Source organism: Gamsiella multidivaricata (assembly GCF_025024155.1).
Source record: "Gamsiella multidivaricata strain RSA 2152 chromosome Unknown BC939scaffold_11, whole genome shotgun sequence".
NCBI classification, from domain to species: domain Eukaryota; kingdom Fungi; phylum Mortierellomycota; class Mortierellomycetes; order Mortierellales; family Mortierellaceae; genus Gamsiella; species Gamsiella multidivaricata.
This window is the reverse complement of record NW_026251719.1, coordinates 51,284-72,910: the sequence shown is the minus strand read 5'-3', so window position 1 is coordinate 72,910 and position 21,627 is coordinate 51,284. Positions and strand designations below refer to the sequence as shown.

General features: G+C 49.0%; 7 protein-coding genes across 7 annotated transcripts; 4 read left to right on the top strand and 3 right to left on the bottom strand.

Moving 5' to 3' along the window:
- Positions 1-66: 66 nt before the first annotated feature.
- BC939DRAFT_23489 (uncharacterized protein) lies at positions 67-1,543 on the top strand. The gene has a single exon (XM_051550899.1). It carries the CDS (start codon positions 488-490, stop codon positions 1,361-1,363), a length of 876 nt encoding a protein of 291 aa, XP_051415412.1. The 5' UTR covers positions 67-487; the 3' UTR covers positions 1,364-1,543.
- Positions 1,544-1,723: 180 nt separating this feature from the next.
- On the bottom strand, positions 1,724-2,494 carry BC939DRAFT_474257 (uncharacterized protein; the record flags this gene model as incomplete). The annotated part of the gene is made up of 2 exons (XM_051558405.1): positions 1,724-2,153; positions 2,304-2,494. 2 exons carry the CDS (start codon positions 2,492-2,494, stop codon positions 1,724-1,726), a joined length of 621 nt encoding a protein of 206 aa, XP_051415411.1.
- A 7,916-nt stretch (positions 2,495-10,410) lies between these two features.
- On the top strand, positions 10,411-11,511 carry BC939DRAFT_23411 (uncharacterized protein). Its single transcript, XM_051550890.1, has one exon. It carries the CDS (start codon positions 10,564-10,566, stop codon positions 11,416-11,418), a length of 855 nt encoding a protein of 284 aa, XP_051415410.1. The 5' UTR covers positions 10,411-10,563; the 3' UTR covers positions 11,419-11,511.
- Positions 11,512-13,036, top strand: BC939DRAFT_23412 (uncharacterized protein). Its single transcript, XM_051550891.1, has 3 exons — positions 11,512-11,614; positions 11,721-12,848; positions 12,927-13,036. The coding sequence occupies exons 1-3, from the start codon at positions 11,605-11,607 to the stop codon at positions 12,959-12,961; spliced, it is 1,173 nt and encodes a 390-aa protein (XP_051415409.1). The 5' UTR covers positions 11,512-11,604; the 3' UTR covers positions 12,962-13,036.
- Positions 13,037-13,407: 371 nt separating this feature from the next.
- On the bottom strand, positions 13,408-15,531 carry BC939DRAFT_441571 (uncharacterized protein). Its single transcript, XM_051554259.1, has 5 exons — positions 15,041-15,531; positions 14,809-14,924; positions 14,581-14,679; positions 14,260-14,460; positions 13,408-14,123 (listed from the first exon to the last, which is right to left on the bottom strand). The coding sequence occupies exons 1-5, from the start codon at positions 15,399-15,401 to the stop codon at positions 13,653-13,655; spliced, it is 1,248 nt and encodes a 415-aa protein (XP_051415408.1). The 5' UTR covers positions 15,402-15,531; the 3' UTR covers positions 13,408-13,652.
- An 877-nt stretch (positions 15,532-16,408) lies between these two features.
- BC939DRAFT_23364 (uncharacterized protein) lies at positions 16,409-19,934 on the bottom strand. Its single transcript, XM_051550886.1, has 2 exons — positions 19,668-19,934; positions 16,409-18,190 (listed from the first exon to the last, which is right to left on the bottom strand). Exons 1-2 carry the CDS (start codon positions 19,704-19,706, stop codon positions 16,526-16,528), a joined length of 1,704 nt encoding a protein of 567 aa, XP_051415407.1. The 5' UTR covers positions 19,707-19,934; the 3' UTR covers positions 16,409-16,525.
- Positions 19,931-21,611, top strand: BC939DRAFT_23343 (GTP cyclohydrolase I). The gene is made up of 6 exons (XM_051550882.1): positions 19,931-20,090; positions 20,170-20,364; positions 20,476-20,505; positions 20,597-20,676; positions 20,776-20,951; positions 21,059-21,611. Exons 1-6 carry the CDS (start codon positions 20,024-20,026, stop codon positions 21,192-21,194), a joined length of 684 nt encoding a protein of 227 aa, XP_051415406.1. The 5' UTR covers positions 19,931-20,023; the 3' UTR covers positions 21,195-21,611.
- The last annotated feature ends 16 nt before the right edge of the window (positions 21,612-21,627 follow it).

The following is a 21,627-nucleotide window of genomic DNA, read 5'->3' as shown; positions in this document are numbered from 1 at the left end:
GACCCTGACCCGTCACCAAAAGGGCCATGAGCCCGACATCAAGAGCTTTATCAGGTACACATCTAGGATTTTGTTAATTATGATAATGGATAGTGTACATCCCTGAGTATGGTACTCATCTTCCTGTCCTTCCGTTGTCATCTGCTGCATTAATAGCGAGAACAGAGAGCAACTTGCTGCTGCTGGAGTGCTGGATTCACTCAGTTACAGCTCCAAGGTTGCCATTGCCCCCAACCGCCCATACTTGCAGAGGTCGCAGTCACACTCTGTCTCCAACTCTTCACCACCTTCGCCCAGCCCCAATGGCCACCCTTACAGCAACGGATTCCAGGATCGCTACGGCACATCGCCCCATGGATCCCGCTCGATCGGCCCTGCATCTTCAAAGTACTTTGGGAGCAGCTCGCCCAGCTCTTTCCACCGTCCCTCGCCATCCTTCGGCCATTCGTCTTCATACCAGGGCGAGGGTGGCAGTCTCCCTCGCCACATGCACCACCACAGCCACAGCGGTGATCATGGCAGCAATGGATACCACCACTATCCGCAGGGAGGCTCTGGGCACCAGCAACACCACTCGGATCATGGTCACCACGAGATGTCATCGTCATTGCCCTCTCACTTCCACCATCCCTCCCAGTCAAGGCCCCTGCGATGGGAACCTCAGGGCTCGAACGGACACAGCAGCGGACACAGCAATGGGCACAGCAATGGGCACAGCAGCAATGGTCGCACAGATAGCCTGAGCCCGGAATCCGAGCCCATGGATGTGACCATGTCGTCGTCGCTACCTTCGCTTCCGTCCCATCACCAGCAGCCGTCGATGTCATTTGCGCACCACAGCAGCGGTAGCACTGCTCCCCCGACACACTCTTCTCATCGCTCCTCTAACCACCGCCAACAGCACTCGCAGGACTATAGCCGATCGCCCCTATCAAGCTCATCTCCCGCGAACGGACATCATGGATACGAACACAGTCGCGGCTATAGCGAAGGACCGGCATACCATCCACACCACCACCAGCAGTCTCAATCGGGGTCGCTCTCGAATTCGGCATCGTCCATGGGAAGCCCAGGACCGGTTTCTCAGTCGTATCCAAACAGTTCGCCGATGCAACAGCACCAATCTGCGCATCGTCATTCGTCATCGACCTCGTCGCAGCACTCTCCGCAATCGGGGCATCATCACTATTCGTCGTCGCCTTCCTCCTCGTCCTACTACCAATCTCATTCGTCGCCGCAGGGATCTCATAACTATTCCCATCATCATCAGTCTCCCCATAGTGGTAGTGGACACCATGCTTCGCCTTCGTTGGACGATCGAAGATTCCATTCAGCGCCGATCCCTGTCCGCCATCGATCTTAATCGTCACCGTTTTTGATCGATGTCGATCGTCGGACGAAAAGTATCATGTACACAATTTGGTGGCGGATCAAAAAAATACAACCCACTCGGGTCCATTGTTTCTCAAGCAACAATTATTCCGACCATGACGAATCAAGTCGGTGCATATGTATTTCTTGCTTTTTTTTACAATCTACGCATTTACAACTCTTAGGGAACTTGTTTTCATAATATCTCTGTTCATTTCTTTTTTATTCTTGTACAATCTTGTCCTAAGGCACCCAACAGCAACAGCAACAGCAGTAACAACAACAACAAAATAATAAAGTACAAATCAGCTATTCGCTCTGATCAAGCTTGACCTGCACAAAATGCTTGTCTTTATGATGCCGATCCTGGACCATTATCGCCATTATTACCTCCTCCTCCAGATGCACCAGATCCAGGCACGCCACCTAACCGGCTTCCTCCAGACCCCCATGTCTTTGGTTTGTTGGGTGATTTTTTCCCTTTCTTTGTGCCTCCTCCTGTCCCTGATCCTGATCCTGATGCTGGCCCTGGTGATGCTGACCCTGGTGATGAAGAAGAAGACGAAGCTCTACCGGAGGATTCTTTAAGCGATTGGACACGTTGATTGAGTCGCTGATGGAGACCTTGTCTCGATTGCTCCAGATTCCAGCCTAGACGGTGTGTGGAACCGCGATCGTGGGATTCGGAGCCGAGGATGTGTCCAGAGTCGCGTTGGTATTGCTGGCGGGTCTGTTCCCGAGCCTTTTTGGCGCATCCTTGTGGAGAGTGGGTTTCAGGATGTCTAAAGAATATGCGAAAGAAAGGGAGGAGCGAATATGCTCGAGATTCGAGGTAAGCGTAGGGCGAGCAATTGAGGCACGTCTAGAAGAAGAAAAAAAACCAGAAAACAGAGTCACCGGGCGGATAGATAATGATCGCCTCAGGTATTTACCGGTGCTCCATGCAAAAGACGAGTCGGCAGTATTTGCATTCGGCTTTGACAGCGGGGAGAAACTTTTTGCAATGGGCACAGCGATCTTGTGATGGCGGTGGGGTAGTTTCTTGGGACGAAGAGGTGGCATTGTCCTGTGAGGATTTCGTGGTTGTTCGAGTTGGTCGAACAGTGGTCGTACGGGAACTCATTGTAAATTATTTGTATGTGGATGACGAAGAAAGAGAGAGAGAGCGACAGAGAGAGAGACAGAGAGAGGGGAGAGGAGAAAGGAGCGCGGTTGGAATGAGAGAACTGGGGAAGAGGACTTTTGTTCGCGGGCAATGGAGCTGAAGGAGCTGGAGAGACGCAGCACACAATGATCAATGGACTCCACGTGATGGGACCTCATAAGCACTGTGCGGCGTGAGGAAAGAGTCCCAGCCTAGATGTATTAGACATATACAGCTCTAGTCATGGAAGAGGGACAAATTCTGCGTTCCTCTCACTTGAGCAGCGACATCCTTCCTTCGGACAATTCGCATAGGAGCCATCTGAGTGTCGAGTCGGCTGTTGTCCGTCCTGCCCAGACCATGGAGCCCCAAGTCATTGGGCTGGGCTCTCCACGAGCCATCCATCAAGTCCCATCCTAAGAACATGGGAGGAAAGCACCAAAAGGTTGGTCATGTATATAATAAGCTGGTGTTCTCAATAAACATGTTATTCTTAAGACGATTCCATCGAAGTCTGCACCACCCTGATTAAATCTCACATTTTAAGTCATTCCTCCTCTCTTTTTTCTTTAATTCCTTTTATTCCGACAACACGACCGCCTAGCAACAAGCGATGAATTAGAAGACATTTTGACGAGCGAAATGTCGGCGACAGAGAACGGGTACCATTGGCCACCGCAAACAAATGCTCGGCAATTCATACATACAATTCCGTGCGCACCAAAACAGGTACAATGCAGGAGCGGCAGCAATAATATAGAAAGGAGGACAACAGTGGCAAGCCCCAGGTACAAGGTAGCAAGGCAGCAATAGCCAGGATAACAAAATAACTGCGATTAACACTGCCGTCATATCAATGTTCACGGGCACCTTGGCTGTTATCCGAGTCGTATCGCATGGATCATTCCCGATAGTGAACAATAAACCAGGACCGATCCCCATCGCTATCGGTCTGCGAAAACGTCCACTAATGGATGTCTGTCTACATGCTTTTACGCGAACAAAACTCGAAAAATAAAGAAAACGCGTTTTACAACGCTTCCCTTGTTTATTCACTTAACAATGATAATCTTCAGAATAATAGGACAAATTCAGAGGTATGAACGGTCGTATGGTCACCGAAGACTAGAGCAAAATTTCCATGTTTTGTCCATGGCATGTGTATATAGTGTGTGGCGACCATCCGACTGCAACTCATACCATTCAACTGGCGCGGTAAAAGCAATCAGAGGCCGCATGCTTGCCATGTGAAAAGCTCGTTCTACTCGCACAATGGACCATGCCACACGGAGCGCAGCGTGATTTATCTCCACAACCCACATCTAGCATGCACTCGTCCCGACGGCCCATACCTATGCACATCGATTGGCGCACATCATGGAGTAACAGATGACACTTTCTCTCTACGGTGTGCCTCGAACCTCCCAAAGTATCCCTGCCATCGCCCTTGCAACAATCACCAACACCGTGGCCACTACCACCAGTGCCAGGCCAAATAGCAGAAGGAAGTGGATAAATCTAGCTAAGGGCTCTGCCCTACGTCTCCACAGGATCACTGAAATGCCGAAACCTCTGCTGCCCACTTTCGCCACTTGAGAAAGCACCGTTCGTTCACACTACGCACCTCCTTGTGGAATCCACAATCAGACTTCTATCTTTAGACCTAACGCGAGTACGCCTGATGGAATAGTGATGAAGGTCTATATCCCGCATGGGGTGACGAAGCACCCCAACAGGATTTTACAAGAAACCAGAAAAAACATGGGGCAAGAACAACAGAACTCCCGTTATTCTTTGAGGAGGTAAATAATATCATATGTGCGCTCGCAATTGATCTCGGACAAACCAGCACCAAAGCCAGCACTAGCCATTACAGAAAATCCATGGATCATTATTTCCGGTACCCCCGCCCCAGGACTAAGCCGGGCCTCATCTCCACGAAGTCCCAGTGATTCCATATTAATCGATTGATTTGTAAGTGCCAAATGCGACATATTTGTATACATTTCTACCTGCTCACAAAATTGGGCGAAGCTGTTTGTTTTCGCTTTTGACCCCTTTAACGGCTTTACTCCGCTGTTAAATCAGAAAAAATGAATGAGGCTATTTCCCGTCTTCCATCATTCTTTCTTCTCCATGTCCTACTGTTATCTCGGTTTGCACTCCTGTTATTCCCCCTCCCCTCTCACCTCCCCCCCTCGTCTCCGCAGCTTTATCTCTCCATCTCAACGTTTTATAGCCAACAATGCAGAAAACACGGATTCATCGAAAAGGTACATGACAATGAGGCTGTGACAAGAGACCTATTGTTCTTGTTGATGGCCCCCTGCTTCCATAAGATCTGTAGTGATTTTTTTTTTTTTCAGTAGGCATCTCATTGATCCTTAAGCATCTTCAAAACCAAGATACAGTAACAGTACAACGATCGAATCTGGGCATTAAAAGGATCGCGAGAAACCTTGAGGACACTCAACGCATCAAAGAACGATTGGAGGTCTGATTCCCCGTCTTCAAGATAGGGTTCGGGCAGCCATTCCTTGGGCGGATGCGAGCGGAAAAAATGGGTACTTGGATCTTTTGCAACGGCGTTCGGTAGTTCCACTTCCGTCAGCCTTGCCAATAAATGCAAAAGTGGAGGCGTAGGAGTAAAGGTCTACTCAAAGAAAAAAAAAATCGCATTATCCACTGTCTGTTTCTGTTTCTGTTATTTTTATCAGTCGTTAACAAAAACATGGGAGCGCGAGGAGAACCTGTACAAGGGGCCACCTTGGACACTAACAAGGTGGTGTGGTGTGCCCGGCCATGTCACAACCAAGGGCTGCCACACATGAGCGCCGGACGGCACACCACCACATACTATACCTTTAACTACCGGAGTGAGCCCCGGGCGCAGTTATTGTGCAAGACCATCTTGGCAAACAAGATTGGCCACAGAGATAGCACAATGTCGAAAGAACATTGCGCATCACACCTCTGCATTTGCTTAGGGTGGTTTCAAGAGAAAAAACGGTGCTTTACAAAGGGCAAACCACTCAAAGTCCAGTGCGGCGAGGTCGGCGATACACACCATTATACTTATCATGATCAAATAAAGCCTTAAGATGTCGAGTAAGAGGGGGCAGAAATAACGAGGGAGGAAAGGGCAGAGAGAGAGAACAATGACAGAGAGAGGAATAACAAGACAGGGATGAACACAGGCGTGGGAATGGAGGCAAACGGTGGGGATGCTGAAATGGCGAAAAGGTCGTGACAGCGGAGGATGCCGAGGGCGGCGAAGAGATGTTCTCAATGGGCTGGGGTGGCAATAGTGATTGATGAAGGAAAAGGTGTGATGACATGGGTTTGCGAGTGAAGGCGAGGATGTGGGAGAGGCGGCAACGGTGATGGAATAGAGGTGTGATGACGAGGGGCGTGTGATGTTGAGAAGGCTTGTAATGAGGACAAAGGCGTGGGGGTTGCGTGGGAGTGGTGGCAACGGCGGGGACGATTCGCAAAATAAACGCGCTTTTCGACCTTTTTACAGACCATCCCTTCCGCTCCATTCACGTCCCATCTTCGGCACCATCGCGTGGATCCCGCGCACTCATAATCTTTAGTCGCTGGGCAAGGTGCTTAAAGTGCTAGGGAATAATATGTTGACTGTCGATAATAATAACTAAGTGACTTGACTGTGTTAAGTTGGCATGCTAACGGACCGCTTTAATCTTGACTAGGACATTGATACTTGCATGCGTATCGATTGCGTGCTTCTGTAAACTTCAACACTACCACCGGCAACTTAAGCATAGCGAAGCTTGTAAGTATTGTCAATCAATGGGACACGTATGACAATTAATGTACCACAGTCGGTTTCACCATGAAGGTATCATTGACTGACCTTTCAATGCGTCTTTCTGTTTGCTTTATGATTGAGAATGGAGCGCGTTACCGATATTCATACCGTGCGGAGCTGACGATATCACTGACGATGATATTGCAAGCATTGATCCCTTACAGTTGAGAGACCTCATAATCGCGGATGAAGATGCAAGCATTGACCTGCTGCAGTTTGGGAACCTCTCGATCACGGACGATCACGGTGCGGACGATCCTGACGGTCCTGAACCCGAGGCAATCCAGGCCAAAGCGGAATACAATGACGCATGGAGCCGATTTCGAGAACTCTCCGAGAGCCTTAAAAATACATGCGAAGGAGATGCTTTCAAGGATAGACTCAGGGAGGGTGAAGGGCTGTATGATGAAAGGAAGACAGAAGGCAGACAGATGGACAAGGTAGGTAAGAATTGTATTGCAGACTGAGGTTCCATGCTATGGGTTTTATAATTTTATTTATGTGTTCTAGGGTCCTGGACAAGGGTGCTTGGATTACTGATACAGGGCGCGATATACATGGGCTAGGAATACGCCAATGATCTAGGGGGGTTCAAGATAATGCAGCGGGCATGACAATGGCAATAGCAATAAAGAATATTCGGCTAAACGTATACTGGGTTCCAATAGGCTGAGGCCTACGGCGGGCTGGGACAAATACTGAGGCAAAGTACCAGGCAGAGATTCTACGCGTATCTGAACGACGCGTGCAAAAGAGAGAGCGCCTCGGCCAAGTCACAAATCAACATGAGGCAATTCGGCTGCGCTCTCAGTTGATATTTTTTACCACACACCATGGTACTATCCGTGACAGTATGATGATCCTCTACTGGATCAAGCGCACGCAGTGGTGGCTATGAAGGAGCAAGAGGAGAAGTGGCAGCAAGATACTCTAGATGTGTCTGCTTTAGCTGCTGTAGAGGCACTCGAAAAATACGTTAGAGCATCACACTGTGATGAAGCATTTTTAGATAGACTACACAAGCTAATTGGGTATGCTGAGGAACTACCTTTAAGAAAATACCATTTCTGCAAACGAAGACGACAAGAATATTAATAAAACAGATATATACTATTATAATAGCGCGAGAGATAAGAGCTGTCAATGGCTGTCGATGACTATGTCTATGTTTTATATAAGACCGCAGCGTCTTTCAATTGCGTTTTTTCCACAACTCATGATCCGATTCTGGTAAAAAGAACTTCATTAGAATCCTCAGATACATACTTAAATTCTCTGTTAGCGGAACGAAGCAAAAAAAAAAACGAAGTTCTAGCACTCGTTTGTCTCTGTTCGCAAAAAGTGCGAAAATAATTTTCATTCCAAGGATAGGTAACCAAGAGACGCGTCGTTAAAATATCATTTTGGACAATGCGCATCTTTATTTTTACCATTGTCTAGCATGCCATACATAGAAAGATGCGGAAAAATCTCCTTTACCAGCTTCAATTAGTGTACGTTGCTGGTTTGCAACGTTCTAAGGTACTTCACTTAGAGCGAACTGCTGGATCAGGCGTCTTTATCCTCCTCTTTGGGGCCTATGCTGGCGCTGTATTTTAATTGGTCCTTGAAAATATACGTGCGATGAGTTGGCCTCGAAACCTCCAGCCACAAGTTGTCGAAATAATTGGCCTAGTGACGAGCCTACCAGCACAACATGCCGACCTTCAAGGTCTTAAGCATTGAAATAAGAGAGATGTATGCTTTTTCTCTTTTATTTGTTTAATCCGCGTGTATAAGTAAGAAAGAAAAAAACACAAAAGTGAATCGGCATTGTCCCCGCAATGGTATCCAAAGGACAAGGTGGACGATGATCTTTGCAACGAAACATGGCTTCAACCGATCTATTGTTCCCTATCTCCTCAAATTGAGCGCTTCATTAAATGCTCCAGAGGGTTGAGTTAGGAAGGATGGGATAGAATAACGAAAGGAACTAGTGCAAGTCAGGGCGAGCAAGAACAGTGAGCGTCGAGGCAAATCCATTCTATCCCGATCGCGATCTTTTTCGACGATGTGTCCTCAGAAACTAGGTACCCAAAACGAATGGACGCGTTCTATAGCCAGAGCAAAAAAGAGTCGCTGTGAGTAATACCATCTGCCTGCTTACAATATGCCTACTCCACACCCCCCCCCCCCCCCCCAGATCTTGTGCGATGTCCAAAGGATCTGTCGTAGGTTGCATCGGGATAATGACAAAGAAAATATCGAATGAAAAAAAAAAAAAAAAAAAAAAAGTGCTCAAGATGAGCCTTGATCCGTCTCCTTGCACAACAAAAAGATGACAAAGGCAATGCGACTCATATGGGGGAAGGAAAGGGGGGGGGGGGGGGGGGGGGGGGCCTTCGTGGAACCTGTTGTTATGGCAGACTGGTGCAAGTTGTACATGTAGTAAAATAGAGTAAGGGGGAAGAATTCAGTGGTCTGGTCCGGTACAACGCGCTTTGAGAAAGTATAAGAATTTTGGTGAGCACCGAGCCGTTTGACCGATGCATGGATATTTTTGGCCACAGGATGTCAGAGTACATACAACAAGACAACAGCGGTTGAGAGATTCAAACATTTATGGGAGCCAGACATATAGAGAAGAAATCCAGGATATACATTGGTAGAGAGCATGAGGCGAAAGAGCGAAGGTACCCAGGAGAGTGTGTGTGAACTGGAGTGTATCTGTTGTTGCAAATGGCTGTAGGTAAAGATGAGGACGAAGGTTCCTACATTTTAGCTATTATTGCTACATGTTCATGTTGTCCGCGGGTCTCTAGCCGACCTTGCATGAAGTATGTGGCGCCTTCCGTTTGATGCACAATGAGCGAGGCTGGCATTTCGAGACAATAAGACACCATCGATGCAATGTATGTGGTGTAAACTATCATGCGAAATATTAGAGGTGGATGGGGAACAATGGGAAGGGAGTTTACCTTGCATGCACGGTTTGAGGGCGCGCCGCATTTTCGCCTCAGGCACTCGTCTTCAAAACCGACCGGAAGAACAAAGAGGAGCAAGGCGAAGAACGGAGATAATTTAGCTCCAATTTATTTGGACTCTAGAGTGTGTTGTGCAGAATGAGACCATGGGTGGGGATGCTTGTTGTTTTCTTCTCGGCCGAAGATGAGGCTACTACAGAACAGTTGGACCATGGGCGGCGTGGTCGTAGTCTGTTGTACGACTCAATTTTCACTCGCTCGTCTTTCGATTTAGCAGAGAAGATTAGATTTGTTGCCTTACTACAGAAGAATTTGCCCATGATTTATTAGTAGATCAGGAAGAGAAAGAATGGCAAGATTGAAGACCCGCAAGAAGGTCAATCCCTCGAGATCTGCAGTGTTATTCTCGGGCCATTGTACATGCCGTTTTATTTTCTACGCAAATGTACGACATGCATCATCATACTCATGCAGAATGAGGGGAACAAAACGACAACGGGCAACGCAAGCAGGCCGGGCGCTGAACAAACAACCCCGAGTGGGGAGAAGTAGGCGGATGAGATTGCTCTCACCTTTTTTTTGTGCCTCCGCTCTTTAATTAAAAAAAAAAAGACGCTGCGTTAGGTAGGTTGGACGCTGTGTGCGGTGTTGACGAATGGCGCCTAAAGAAAAAAACAGTGGTGTACCACATTGGCTTCAAACGGGATTCCCCTGTGCTGCTCTGCCACTGTACAGCCCAATGGTGCGCCCAATACTCGCCCACACAGCTCATCTCTCTTTGTGCCTCCTCCATTCCTTTTCTCCCCCTCCCCCCCCACCATCCTCATCAGTCATCGCTCATCGCTTTCTGTCCTCCATTCTTCCCTTCCCTCGGTCTGATCGCTTATTTTCGTTCAAGAGTGTGTGTGCGAGAGAGCAGACTGAACCGTTCGCGTTTTTCAGTTAATTAAAGTGCTCTCTATCACGAATTCCTCTGCCCCCCATTCCTGAAGTTTTACCGAGAATAGCACGCGCACCCTCCTTCTTTCTATCCCTACTTGCTCGCTTCACTCTCTCTTCTCCCCGGCTCTCCGCCTCTCCCTCTCTTCCCCCTTTCATTCTTTTCATCCTCCATTTCCTTTCATTTCCTTTCATTTCCTTTCACGCCCCTCCATCTAACGACTCCTCACAACTGCTGCAGCCCTTCTCTCCCCTCCCTCTCCTCTCCTCTCTCGCCTTCTTGTCCTCGATTCCCCATCATCAATCGCCTTCTAATGAACACATCCGGCACAATGGCCCACAGGAGCCGGAAACAACTCTTCCTCCTCTCCAGCTCCCTCGCCCTCATCGCCACCGTAACCTTCACACCCCTCGCACATGCCCAATTCGCCCCCGTGGGCTCCCGCCGCATGGGATTCGCCATGATCAACGACGCTCTCTATATCCAGGGCGGTTTTGACACCGACGCCTCCAACCAATTCATCTCCCTCGATCTGTCCACTTCCTGGTCGACCACATCTCCATCCTGGACACAACTCAAGGACGGACAGTCCACAACTCATCTGGCATTAGCCCCCATCAGTGCAGCCTCCAATGGTGGCACCAAGGGATCATTGCTGGCAATCGGAGGCATGAGCACACCCGTGTTCTTTAGTTCGTTCGATATCAACTCTGGGCAATGGCAGAATATGACGGGGGTCAAGGCCCCCTACACCTATTTGGAGGGACATGCGGCGGTCTCGGATCCGAATACGGGGCTGGTCTATATGATCGGAGGGTATGGGGCTAATAACACATACAATCAGCTGTCAGTGTATGATCCCAAGGCTAAGAGCATGGCTTCACAGAGCTCGGCGACGGCGGCCACGAGCCTGACGGATGTGGCTGCAGTGTGGGCGAGCGCGAGGAATTCGGTATTGACCTTTGGAGGAACAAGGGCCCCACCGGCGAACACGAATGGACTGGGATCTGGGGATCTGAGCGAGTATGTCCCTTCGTCAAAGACCTGGAAGACAATGGTAAGGAAGACAATTGAAACTACAATGGGCTTTTTTTCTTTTGTGCGCGGAGATGGTTTGGGGGGTATGTCTGTGAGTGTGTGTGTGTGTGTGTGTGTGTGGTGTGTGTGAGAGAGAGTGTGTGTGGGTGAGTGTGGACCTGGTCTTTGTTTGTTTGTTTGATTGTTTAGATGAATGAGAGACCACCGTAGCTTTTTTTGAGTCTGTGGTTTGTTTTATAGATTTATAAGGATATTAACCCTGTTTTATTATTAGAGCACTAAAGGCGATGTACCGCCGGCACGTCTGGATCACTGCATGGCTGCTTGTAAGCGAACTATTAACCGTATCAACCTACCCCGCCCATTTGTTAACGAGATACAATTGCTTATCTTTTTTTTTTTCTTTTTTTTTCAAAAAAAAAAAAAAACTAGCTGAGGACGGCTCAAAGGTAGTTCTGTTCGGAGGCACGGAAGATGGCAACATGTACTTCAATACCATTTATATCCTCGATGTCAGCAGTGGGAAATGGAAACAAGGACAAGAAGCACCCGTGGCCCGAACGCGCATGGCCTGTGCGGTCCACTCGTACCAGTTCATCGCCTGGGGCGGATCCAGTGGTGGAAACCGCAATACCATGCTCAACAACCTCCCGATTGTCTATAACCTCAACGACGACAAATGGACCGACAACTATAATGCGGATGAGAAGCTCAGACATAACAACACGGGCGCGATTATTGGAGGTCTTTTTGCAGTGCTTGTTATCGCTGGCGGCGTCGGTGTGTTTGTCATGAAGAAGCGTCAGCGCCAGAAACACGAGGAGGAAGCCGCGTATCAGGCAGACGCGATGGCCGCAGCTGCGATTTCAGAGGATCATGATAGCAACATCAAAGTGCTGGCACAGAGTCCGCAGATGACATACGGAAACGCGAGCGGCTATGAAGGCTACGGTAACGAGTACCAGATGAACAAGATGGATATGAACGGCCACTACCAGAACGGGAGCTACGACGGCGTGGGCCCTGTACACGGATACCACGATGGCATGTCTGGCGCAGGCATCGTGGGTGACCCCAATCTGCAGTACTACCACTCGCCCTCCATGTCCGCTGGCGGAATGGAAAAGTCACCTGGGGCATATTCGCATCTATCGCCTGCTATGCTGTACACAGGAGTCCCTAACACGCCCCAGATGCAATCTCCTGCTGTGCTATACGCGGGAGTCTCTCACACCCCCCAGATCCAATCACCTGCCGTGGTATACCTGCACCAACAACCGGAGGGAAACCCGTTTATGTCGCCTGAGGATTACCACCGTCCGCCTCCACATCTTTCCGCACCCTCAGTATCATCCTCGGTGACCTTAAGTCCGAGCCCATTCATGACCGCGACGATGGCCATGTCTGCCAAAGCGACGGAGTACCAAGCTCCATCGCAATCGAACCCATTCCAAACACCAGTACAACAATACCAGTCGCCAGTGTGGACCACTGCGACCTATCAGGCATACCCAAGTCCTTCGCCTGGAGCTAGAGCTCCACAGGCCATTCCTGAAACTAGTAACGCCCAAAGCAGCAGCGAATATGTCCCGCCGCCTTCCATGTAATTTAGATTAACCCACATTTCATGAACAATAGAAAACGAATTCATATCATTGCATTGCCTAAAATGAAAAAAAATGCGCTCAAAGTTGACACGAGTGCAAGGCTTCGAATTTAGACTCGTGCTGGCATGCTGCTTCAGCGCAATGCAGCACAAATTCAGCACACGCAGCACAACAAATTCAACATAAGCAGCACCATTTCACCTGCATAGTACAATACTAGCGACTCATGCTGGGTTTGGAGCGCCTGTAATCAGCAGCGCTGGAGGCATTCTTACGCTTAAGCGAGCTAACTTCTTCGGACAACCTGTTCTGCCGTACGTTACTAGTTAGACGTTTGAGTTCCTTCATCTCGCAGGATAAATAACTAGAGTGGAGATGTTCACTCACAAAAATGGAAATAAAAAAATACGACCTCCGGGTAATAGCATCGCATGGGAGATCCCATGCAGGGCTATACAGCGGCGGTATTGGCATCGTATTGTACTATGCAGGTGAAATGGTGCTGCCTATGCTGAATTTGTTCTGCGCTGTGCTGATTCTGGGTTAAAATCAGACTGCAGCCTTTAATTAAATCATGCTAGCACACCAAGTAAAAGTCGCTAACTATTTGAAAAAAAAGGAAAAAGTTCGTTTTGCATTGCTTTTTATTTTGTCAAGGCTGCCTTTGCTCGCAGCTTTCAGCGACGTTCCTCATCATAAACCCAAAAAGAGTTCCAAAATCCCTTTTCTATTCTCCATTCCTCCATCATTTGGCCCTTTAATCCCTCTTCAACTCTGCCCTTGTCGGTCCAACGGGCACGCCTCCTTGGGACTGATTACCCATCTGGAGGATCAATCCCACAGCAAGGACGACCGCCAAGATCAATCCCAATCCCAGCCAGAAGAACAAATGGAACTGAATCGAGATATCGATCTTATCACAGGTGTTGCCTCCGTACTGAGTGTTGTCGATCTTTTCGCACTTGCAATGGTAGCAGTTCGCGGCCGTGCTCAACACACAGGCACCGTGCTGATTGCATCCGTTCGTGTTCGCCTGGCAGTCGGCCTCGGTCGCGAAGCAGTTACCCGTCGAGGGGAGCGCACGCTTCCTCAGGGGATTGTGCGAGAAAGGCGATGTTGACGAGAAATCCTCGTGGAGTTCGGATCCGAGGTGGTTGGTCGTGGGTGCGACCAAGATGAAGGTCGTAGTGTAGGTCTTGTGGATCTGCTCAAACTCCGGGATGAGTATCTAAAAAAAAAAAAAAAAAAAAAAAAAAGACAGATTCATTATAAAAGCGTTAGGGACAAAAGTTCATTATTACCACACATAAAAAAGAGGTGTCCTTGATTGATTCCTGCGCAATGATCAAGATTGTTGAAATTACCAGCTGCAAGAACTCCTTCAAGATTTGCTGAGCGGCCTTGTACTGAACAGAGTCGACACCGTGCTCGGCAGCGAGGGCAGCGAGACCCTTGAGGGTGATGCGGACGAAATCCGAGTCCTGATCATGCTTGTTGTGCGTCTTCTTGTACGATTCAAAATAGTTGCTCAATGATTCAGACTCTTCCAGAAACAATGCATCAGCCTAGGGTTAGAAAGTAAAAGAGAACGATGAAATGGTTCCAAGTACGATGTTAGAATTGTTATAAGAAAAAGACAACCCAGTCCGTAAGCACCTTGTGATAAGTGTCTTGTTCAAACGTACTCTCTTGTTAAGATCAAACACAGAAACGTCGACGTCGGCATGGTGCACCGCAACGAGGTGCTCATTCACCAATGCATCCCCTGACTTGGACGACTTGTGCTATCAAGTATCATACGTCGTAAAAAAAAAAGAAAGAAAAAAAAAGGAGAGGAACCATAAGGTCAGCGTGCGCTTGATCATGTGCAACAAACGATCGAGCAAAAACGGCGGCACTCAGAAAGAACATACAGTGTTGAAGAGATATCGATCCTGAGAAGGCACAGTGTTGCCGAGCTCTGTAATCACATCTTGAAGACCCTCGCTCGAGTCGACCGTGAACGCAGGGTCGAACGAAGGCAACAGATCTACGTTCCAAATGCAATAAATCCGTCAGTTCTCCCAATTGACGCAATAGCACCAGCACCAGTCCGCACTAAAGGACAAACAAAATCGGCGTCAGCAAACGCAAAGTGCGTGATACCTTGAGGACTATGGACGCCCTCCACAACCATGACGAGATTGCCTCCCATAGTCTCGAACAGATCCTTCCTCGCCATGCCGGGCTGGTCGAACACCTGCTGAATCGGTCCATGCATGTCCACGAATGTCTCGTCCTTGGTGAGCTGGCCCAAGTTCATAAGGTGCGCGAGTGTTGCGCGGGTCTCCTTCAAGCTCAGCGAAGGCAACTTATTACCGTTATTAGTGTTGATGGTACCGGAGGTCGAGGGGCGTCCATGCGAGTAAAAGTACACGGTTGCGGGTGCCTCTGGTGACGATGCTGCTGAGGCGCTGTACACGAGCGTCGACAGCAGTGCGGACAAGGATAATACGGAAAACTTCATGGCGATATGCTGTAGGGTGCTGCTGCTTGCTGTTATTCTCCTGAAAGGGTCCTCTTCCTCGTCGGCCTTGAAAAGTGTGTGAATTAGGATGAAGCGACGCGAAAAGTGAATGCGTTCAACTAAGGATAGGAGGGCAATAGTCGACGAGCAACGTGCTGACATTAAACACACAGAGTGACGTCGGCACAGTTTTGAGGTTCTTTCGCCCATTCACTTCGTTTGGCATCCGAGTCTCATGCTGCAGCAACCACGGCGACTGGCGAGATCAGGTGCCCAGCGGGGCCCACTACCTCAGACCAGACCAGATCAGCGCGTCTTTCGCTCCCAAATTGGAGCCCCAAAGCGACACTTCTGGAGCGGCAAACTACCGCTATTGATTGCTCTCGCGCTCTTCTTGGTCGGCTACCGGGTTTTTCGCGTATATCAATACTATGCCCAACAAACAGCCATACAGTCCAGGATTCTCCAGCAACATCAGCAATAGCAATGGCGCTCCCGCTGTGATATTTTCTTGAAGGTGATCAATTGGAGTCCGTTTGCACTATTCAGACATCGCCTAGCTTCATGTGTATCGGATATCTTTGCTTTCGCACCAATGCACCATTCGTCGTTCACACAAGAATAAATAGGATCACTTTTGTATTATTGAAACGGCTATATGTCTACTGTCGTGGCTGCAGGCCTTGGGGACAGTAGTATTTGATGGCAATGGCTGTCAACCGTGATATATGTCATGTTGTATTATTCCTCGTCCCAGACCTCGATCCTGCTGTTCAATGCCCGCTTTCCTTCAGCGATGAGGCTGTTCAATTGAGCCTCCATCCTCAAAAATGCTTCATCCGTGTCTTCAGTGCCAGTGTTGGGCCGTACAGGCATCGAGAGCGTACGTGAATGGCCCAGATTTCCTGAGGACATGTAGGACTGTCGCGATCTGTATACGCGCGGTGTCCTGGCCTTATGGTATCCGCCGGTGCGCGTAGATCTTGCCGTCGTACCCGCATAGGAATAAGGACGTTGTGCGCGCGGTGTTGCTACAGCGGACGTATCCATTTGCTATTTGCAACAGTCGGAGATGAGGAAGGATAAAAATAGTGAGCGACTTTAAATGCTGCCTTCCAAAGTGCTCAGACCACAATTGAAATTGACCGAGCATGTTCAGTCGTTGCGTCCTGCATGCTTTCCTTCATCGCCAAGGCTGCAAGAATAGCAGACATGATCCTGCAACGCGTGGTACGCTGTGACCAACAACCATGACAGCCTCGGTCTGTACAGAATCTTAAGATAAAAAGGGGACTTACCAATGCCAGTTTTTCTTCCATGGGGTCTTCTTCTTGTGCCTTGGAGGTCTCTCCTGTTGCAGTTGCATTATCCGCATCGTTTGAAGCCATTGACGACTGCTTGGAATGACCCAGCCTGCCCTTGCCCGTCAACAATTGGTAGGCCGACAACGCAACAGCTCCTGTAAAGATCACCGTTTCCACCGCAGCATCCAGCAACATCGAAGCGGTTGATCGCAATCGCTTCTTCGGTGGTTCGTACGTCCCAGGTTCGTCCAAATAATCATCATCATCCCGACTGGCACGTTGAATACCGTATCCTGAACCGGACGTCGAAGTCGAAGTCGTCTTCATAATCGCGACGGTTCCAAAGTGGGAGTCATCGATCTCTGGGCGGAACTGAGGTAGTCCAAAGCGATGAACACCCTTGGTAGCGCGCCCGGGCTTGGGTCCATGCTGCACTATAGGTTCTGACTCTAACTCTGGTGCTGACTGCTGCAGATCTGTGTGATGTTGGCAAGCTGGGTGGTGATGGCGAGAGCGAGAACGACTATGATGGCAAAGCGCTGAACAGGGTGAAGTCAAGGTGCTGGGTGAAGAGGTGTTCGAGTAGTAAGAGGAGTCAGAGATGGACGCTGCAGAGGACATGGTTCCGAAATTGTTCTGATACAGGCTGGATCGAGGCAGTAGAGGCGAGGACCCATCCAGGTTTGCGGCTACGGTTGCAGATGCCGCACGTGGCGAGCCAGCAATGTCTGTAGCCGTGGTCGAGTCGCCGCTGAGGGCGGAGGTGGGACTACTAGGACGGACCGAAAACGAGGGGCTCGCCCTTCCTTCTAGATGCACTCCTCCTGATCCAACCTCTTGGCCATGTGTGTTGCTGGTGTGCAAAGACAGAGGGGATGGTCTTGGCTTTTGATGTCCACCTGAGCCTTGGTTCTGCAGACTCGAGAAAGAGGGCTTAAAGAGTGGAAAGTGTCCTGAGGAGAGAGTTGAAGACGAGGACGAGGATGAGAGCGAGGGCATGTCCGCAGGACTCGAGGGGACGAGTGAAGGGGTAATTGGGGAGGGGAGACTGTCTTCGGGGCTTTGCTGCAGAGCCATGGATAGTTCTTCGGAGAGGGTACGAGGCTGGGGATGTTTCCTAGAAGAAAAAGACGATCGGTAGGCGGGTTGGGGGAAGCGATAAGTAGGGTCGGTCTCCCCATGATGATATGTCGAGGTTGGGGACGCGTTCGATTTGGACAAGGAGCGCTTGTGTTTCGAAGTGGAAGGGGTTGTTGAGATAGAGAAGGTCTCTGGTCGGTAGGACTGCAGTTGCGGAGTCGAATGGGATGGAAAGCTGTAGCGGTTGAGGCGGTCCTGGCGAGTGCGCTCGAACGAGCTAGAGGACTGATGCCTGGGCGATGCCGAAGAAAAGGAAGCCGCGGAGGAGCGGCTGTAATCCCTGGTGGTGCTTTGCGGGTCTGGATATCGCAGCCATGGCTCCTCCTCGCGCTGCTGGAAAGACCTCTTTGACGACATGGATGGGAAAAAAGAGTGAAGTGGAAGCGGGGGAGGTAGTGTGAATAGGTGTTTTCAAGTACAAAGAGGAGAGAGAATACAGTCAGGTCGAAGGAGGTGTATGTGTTCAAGGAAAGGTGTGCTTCGGAGAGATGAGAATGAGAATGAGAATGATCGACGCAAGTGACAAAACGAGGCTGATGGAGCTGCCGGATGGGTGCTAACAGATGAGTGTCAATGGAAGGGGAGCAGTAATGAGTGAAGTGGAGAGTGATAGGGAAGAAAGAGCGGGAAAGCAGCCTGTAAACAGTAGGAGAATATATTGTCCTTGTGCCATTGTCATGACAGAAAAAGATAAGGTGCAGCTGCACCTGCTTTGTGTGCTGGTTATTTCTGGCTGGGGATGCCCTAGATCGTTTTTATTGCTCTTTTGGCATTTACACCCAGCCGTTCTTCGCATGTGCCACAGAGCAGCAAACACGAAGCCTTTGGTTATGCATGCATGCATACCGTTAGCTGTATCAATGCATTCCTAGCGATAGGTATTTGCACACCACGGAAACTGCACCCTTTTGTTGGGACACAACATGCTTTCCCGCTGTGATGGGGTCACCATCAGCACAACGCGTCTCTGTCTAGCCGCAGCTTACACAGCCACTTAGCGCGTTTCAGATTCATCAACGCGTTTTTTTTTTTTTTTTTTTTTTTTTTTGGTGGCAAAATACGATGCTCCAGTCTATCAGTAGCCAATATGCCATGTTCATCTGGCAAGAATGGTGACTTGCCATTCTCTCTCCTGGCTAAAATGTACAGCAGGCCAATGAGTTTGGGCGGAATTTATCCACCCTATGACCAGTATCCCTGTGTTGTGTGGTATTCTCTCGCCCACCCCTCGTCGAGTTTGAGCAACAGCTTCACTGTCAACTGAACAAAACTCGATGGTCTGCGTGCTGAGGGCATGCCACATTATGGACATCAGTGGAGATTGCGGCATAGGGCCATAGGACAGATAGATAGCTAAAATGAATCAAGTAGGGGTCTTTTGTGCGGTAGCATGGGTTAAATATGAGTGTAGCCTTGGGCAGGTGTATGGGAGGAACCCTGCAACGATGCACTGGCAGGAGGGGTTTGGCGTATACGATTCCGATCGTGTGTAAGACTGGTCTGCCGCGTGGCACTAGGCGCTGCCCAATGAGAACAGCCTTTTCTCCACAAGGAACAGCAGAGTTATAATTTCTTCCGTCAATGACTGGCTCGCTAACACGGACGGCGCAATTTTTTTCTTTCTTCTTCCCTCTGCTCCTTTACTCCCTCGACAAAAGACACCCCCTTCATCGCCTTGATCCTTCGCTCCCTTCCTTCCTTCTTCTCGATATGGCCAACCTCATGAAGCCTACAGCGGCAGCAGCTGATCAAGTTGAGTAAGATCTGTAACTGTAGCAGCAGGAACTCAAGCAAGCAAAAAAAGAAAAAAAAAAAAACTTACCCCGCATCGCTGTCCTTTGCGGAGCTGGAGTAAGCTCATCGCTCATGATTGCGGAGATCATACCGAGGGCGGAATGAGTAACGATCATACTAGAGTCAGGAATGAAATCAGGAATAGGATCGGAATTAGTCCAGATCAGGATCAGCCAATGCGCATCATGCCACCTCATCTGATCTGCTCGCTGACTGATCTCACACTAGTATTCCCACGGCTCAACGGCGTAATAACATCTACCCTAATACAACGTTTTTTTTTTTGTTGGGTATCCAAATAGACTTGTCCATCCCAAGGTTGCCACACAAGCGATCGTGAGCCATGCGTTAACAGGACACTCCCGCACCCCTGGACGCAGCTACATGCAAGCAGAGTCTCCTCATGCCCGTGGTCCTTCTCCAATCGATTTTGACGGTCTCAGTTTCCCAAGTAAGTTCATTAATGTTATCTTACGTTTACTGCGTTAGGAACGACATATCTGACCGTTAATGTTGGTCCTTTCATATAGGTATCGGAGCCCGTGAGCGCAGAGAGGACACTGAAGAGTCGCGTGCAGCTAGGATCAACAAGATTTCCGGAGCCGTCCGCACAATTTTGGAATGCATTGGGGAGGATCCTGATCGCGAGGGACTTCTCAAGACCCCAGAGCGTTATGCCAAGGCACTCATGTTCTTTTCCAAGGGCTATGAGGAGAGCGTCACCCGTAAGGACCTCAATGGATCTTAAGGAGAGCCCAGTTCTCTTCGAAAAAAAGTAGAGGTAGTGTGAATCACAGCTGACCTGGCGCCCTTCTTTATTTTTCTTTCTCCGATAGATCTCATGAACAAGGCTCTATTCCAAGAAGGTACTTCGTGGCACTGGGACTGGCGGATTTTGGATCGTACAGTTGATATTAAGACGAAATGGTACTAGCCTGGAGATCTCTGACTCTATAGATCACGATGAGATGGTGATTGTCAAGAATATTGATGTTTTCTCGCTGTGCGAACATCATATGGTCCCCTTCACGGGCAAGGTCAGAGATGCAACATGTCGGAGAAAGTGATGTGGACGAATGAAAGCCTGCTAGTATTGCCTCTATTGACATTCTTTTACTGTGGACTTATGTGTACAGATCCACATTGGCTACATTCCCGAGAACGGCAAGGTTGTAGGACTAAGCAAGATCGCCCGCTTGGCAGAGATGTTCAGCCGTCGCCTCCAAGTTCAAGAGCGTCTTACCAAGCAGGTCGCCATCGCATTGCAGGAGTTGCTGAGCCCCCAAGGAGTCGCTGTTGTTATGGAGGCTAGGTAAGGATGCAGGACCTGTTCTAATGGCTTAAGAGATCGCGTTGCATCAATTTTAATGAATGCTAGCTAACCATGCGTACTTTAACCCTTTGCATTATGGAACGTAGCCATTTCTGCATGGTGATGCGAGGAGTACAAAAGCCAGGCAGCCAAACGATTACCAGCTCCATGTTCGGAGTCTTCAGAGATAACGCCAAGACGAGGGAAGAGTTCCTATCGTTGATCAGACGTAGTGGCATTTAAGGCGGCGGCACAGCGCAGTGGACAAAGCACTTAGCCACAAGCGAATACCCAGCGTATGTAGAAGTAGCTCGGCGCTCAATCGCTACTGTTACACCTTCCCCATGTCTTTCTTACTTGTCCTGACACGCTTCAATAGTTTTCATATTTTCATGTATGGACTCTAGACTCCTAGCGTTCTGACAAACACGCTTCTAGCCACAAATCATTTAGACCACAAGGTACTATTCGCACTGCAAGTAAAGAGCCTATATTACTGTTAGAAAATGAGCAATGAAGACTACATGTAGAATTCGAGGATAAAAAAAAAATCGAGTGCCAATTGTTCAAAACAACCCTGGTAAATCACCTTCCAGTTCCAAGCAAAAAAAAAATATGCGCAAATCATAATTCCAGAGGGAAACGCCTTCATCGTGGGTTCAAATGCTAGTCTAGC